General features: G+C 34.2%; 1 protein-coding gene across 2 annotated transcripts; it reads left to right on the top strand.

Moving 5' to 3' along the window:
* Positions 1-200: 200 nt before the first annotated feature.
* LOC143536774 (uncharacterized) lies at positions 201-1,305 on the top strand. 2 transcript variants are annotated; one of them, XM_077030697.1, is made up of 3 exons: positions 201-555; positions 625-1,185; positions 1,254-1,305. In XM_077030697.1, the coding sequence occupies exons 1-2, from the start codon at positions 208-210 to the stop codon at positions 1,168-1,170; spliced, it is 894 nt and encodes a 297-aa protein (XP_076886812.1). In that variant the 5' UTR covers positions 201-207; the 3' UTR covers positions 1,171-1,185; positions 1,254-1,305. The 2 variants fall into 2 exon arrangements, with proteins under 2 accessions (XP_076886812.1, XP_076886808.1); XM_077030693.1 differs by lacking the exon at positions 1,254-1,305 and having other exon boundaries at positions 625-1,235.
* Positions 1,306-2,882: the final 1,577 nt, after the last annotated feature.

Here is a 2,882-nt window from a genome sequence, read left to right as displayed (position 1 = left end):
TTCTTTTATTAAGTAAATTATTAAGGATGTTTCTTATTAATATTTATTTATGCACTTTATTTGTTTCTTATTCTCTGTTTATTTATGCACTTTATTTGTTTAGAATTGAATTTGGACAACACTTGCTGATGAGATAATGCTTCAGCTGCAGCTGCAGTTTATTTGTTTCTTATTCTCTGTTTATTATTCTTCCTTTTGTAAGTAGACATGGCAGATTCAAATATACTGAGAGGAGTTACTAGGAGCAAGCATACCTGGACACATGATGAAGATACAAAGCTAATTGATGCGCTAATGGAGATACATGCATCCGGAAAGTATGCTGGTGCTGACAATGGATTCAAACCAGGTTATTTAAATGGTGTTCAACAATTGCTAGATGTAAGTCTTCCTAACTCTGGCATCAAAGCAGAACCACATATAAAGTCTAGGATGAAGACATGGAAGACACACTTTAGCATTGTATATGATATGGTGCATACAAGTGGGTTTGGTTGGGATGAACAAAAATCTTGTGTTATTGCCGATGATAGTGTTTGGAATGAATACGTGAAGGTATATTCTAAAAAATATATTTTTTAGATTTTAAAATTTTGGTCTAATTTATTTGTAATTGTCTTGTAGTCTCACAAAGGTGCTGTGAATTTTCGTGACAAGTCATTTCCTTTCTATGACAAATTGTGTACCATATTCGGTAAGGATAGAGCTACTGGTAGTAAAGCTGTTGACCTTGGAGAAGAAGATGTTGTTCAAGAGACGCAAAATGCCTCACCTGCTGATATTGAAGACTTTGATTTTGTTGATGAAGCCGTTCCAAGTGTTGTTCGATCTGAAGGACCAAATGGTAGTGTAACAAGCAAGCGTAAAAGAGGTAGAAGCACGGATGCAGATGAGATATACCGAGAGTCTTGCAAAGAAATGAAGGAAGTTTTGCTTCGATTTGGGGAGATGGTCAGTGAACAACTTAACAAAGAAGTTACAGAGGCTCATGAAATCTATGCAAAGGTTAGTGATGAGTTGAAAGCTTTACCAGGTATCACTACGAAAAAACGGTTCAAAGCAGCTCATTTGATTGGTAAAGATGTGGATCTAGGACGTTCTTTTCTTGCCTCGACAATAGAAGAGAAAATTGAGATGGTCGAGTTGTATACCGATGGTTCAATGGGATAGTTGTGTATGGTTGAAGTAATTTTTTTGTTTCACCGTGGTTGAAGAACTTGAAGTACCTTTTTTTGGTTTCACCATGGTTGAAGTACTTTTAACTTGCAAGTATGATTGATGTTTTTTTGCTTAAAAACTATGTTTATGCCTGTTTGAATTTATGGGATACTTGTGTATGGTTAAATTTATGCATGTTTTTATATGTTTTTTTATTTTTTAATAAATATTTGTTATGAAAAAAATACCTGTGTAAATAATAAAGTTGATATGATTCTCTGTTCATTTCCTGTGTACCAAACAAGAGAAATGATTCTCAGCTATATTTCTCTACTGAAATCTCTGTACTACCAAACAGAACAGTCAATTCTCATTCTCCAGACTAATTCCATTTCTCTACAATTCCATTCTCTGTATCATTCTCTGTACAATTCCATTCTCTGTACCAAACGCCCCCTAAAGGATTACACAGAAAATCAAGCGTTAGATATGTATATTGGTGGATGGTATGAAGTAATCAATGCGAGCGGACAACTTATTGTCTTGATATTGATCAATCATTATAAAATAAGAATTAATCTTTATGTCATACTAAATAAGAATCTCTACATAGAATTTTTTGTGAGTTTTGAGAAAATAGAAGAATAAAAAAAAGTAACATTTACATATTTTTAAACAACTCTTAATAAAATTAAATATCAAATATAATTTCAAAAGAATAATTAATAAAAAAACATTTTACAAGTGATTTAGAATGTTAAAGATACTACTTAAATTAAATTATAGGAGAAGTGAGAAATGACATGAAAAGAGGTGAGAAATTGACGGTGTAATACGTCACATGCTCAATACGTAAACTTTGCGGTCGGAATGCAAGGAGCTCATGATGTGTGCAAACTTAAGTTACCTTTGGTATGCATTAATGCTTATGGTTGTTGTTTGGGTACAGTCAGATTGATTTTGGTATGTATTTTTTAGGTATGCAATTAATATGGTATGCAACGGATTCTTGGTAGTGTGATTTTGGGTCCTTTGGTTTGGTAATGGATGTAAATTGGTCACAATAATTGTTAGAATTTTGTTATACAAGAACATCACAAAACACCAATAATTTCCATTACAAAACAGGAACCTTTGTCACTACATTTGATATGCATTTGAATTGGTAATTTCTTTGGTATTCAATTGAGATGCAATTTTTAGGGTAATGTGATTTAGAGGTGCACAAATCGGGTTTTTCAAATACCCGGTTTCGGGTGTAACCGGGTATTGAAAAATCAGGTATTAGCAATACCCATGTTGGGTTCAGGTTCGGGTATTACCTCTAAAAACCATACCCTATGTATTAGGGTTTGGTGGAGTATAGAACCGGGTATTTGAATACCCTATTTCCAGGTATTGAGAAAACCCTATTTTGGGTTTTTTTTTTCGGGGTATTTTTCAGGTATAGATCGGGAATTTGAAAAACCCGGTTCGAGTATTGGAAAAACCGGTTCCGGTTTTCGGGTACTACCGGGTACAAATCAGGTATGTTTCGAGTACATGTTTTGGTACTGAAAGGATACCCTATCCACACCATACGGGGTAGGGTCGGGATGGGGTCGGGTATTAAAAATCCAAGTATAAAAAACCGGTTTCAGATTTTTTCGGATCTGATTTCAAGCTCAGGTTTTTTTTTCACCTCTAATGTGATTTGCTTCTGATTTTGGGTCCATGTGGTTTGA

The sequence above is a fragment of the Bidens hawaiensis genome, unplaced genomic scaffold (genome assembly GCF_021521415.1).
Source record: "Bidens hawaiensis isolate Kalapana, Puna unplaced genomic scaffold, B.hawaiensis_p1.1 tig00000780_1, whole genome shotgun sequence".
Taxonomy (NCBI): domain Eukaryota; kingdom Viridiplantae; phylum Streptophyta; class Magnoliopsida; order Asterales; family Asteraceae; genus Bidens; species Bidens hawaiensis.
Note: the sequence above shows the minus strand (reverse complement) of the source record. Positions and strands in the feature narration are given on the sequence as shown.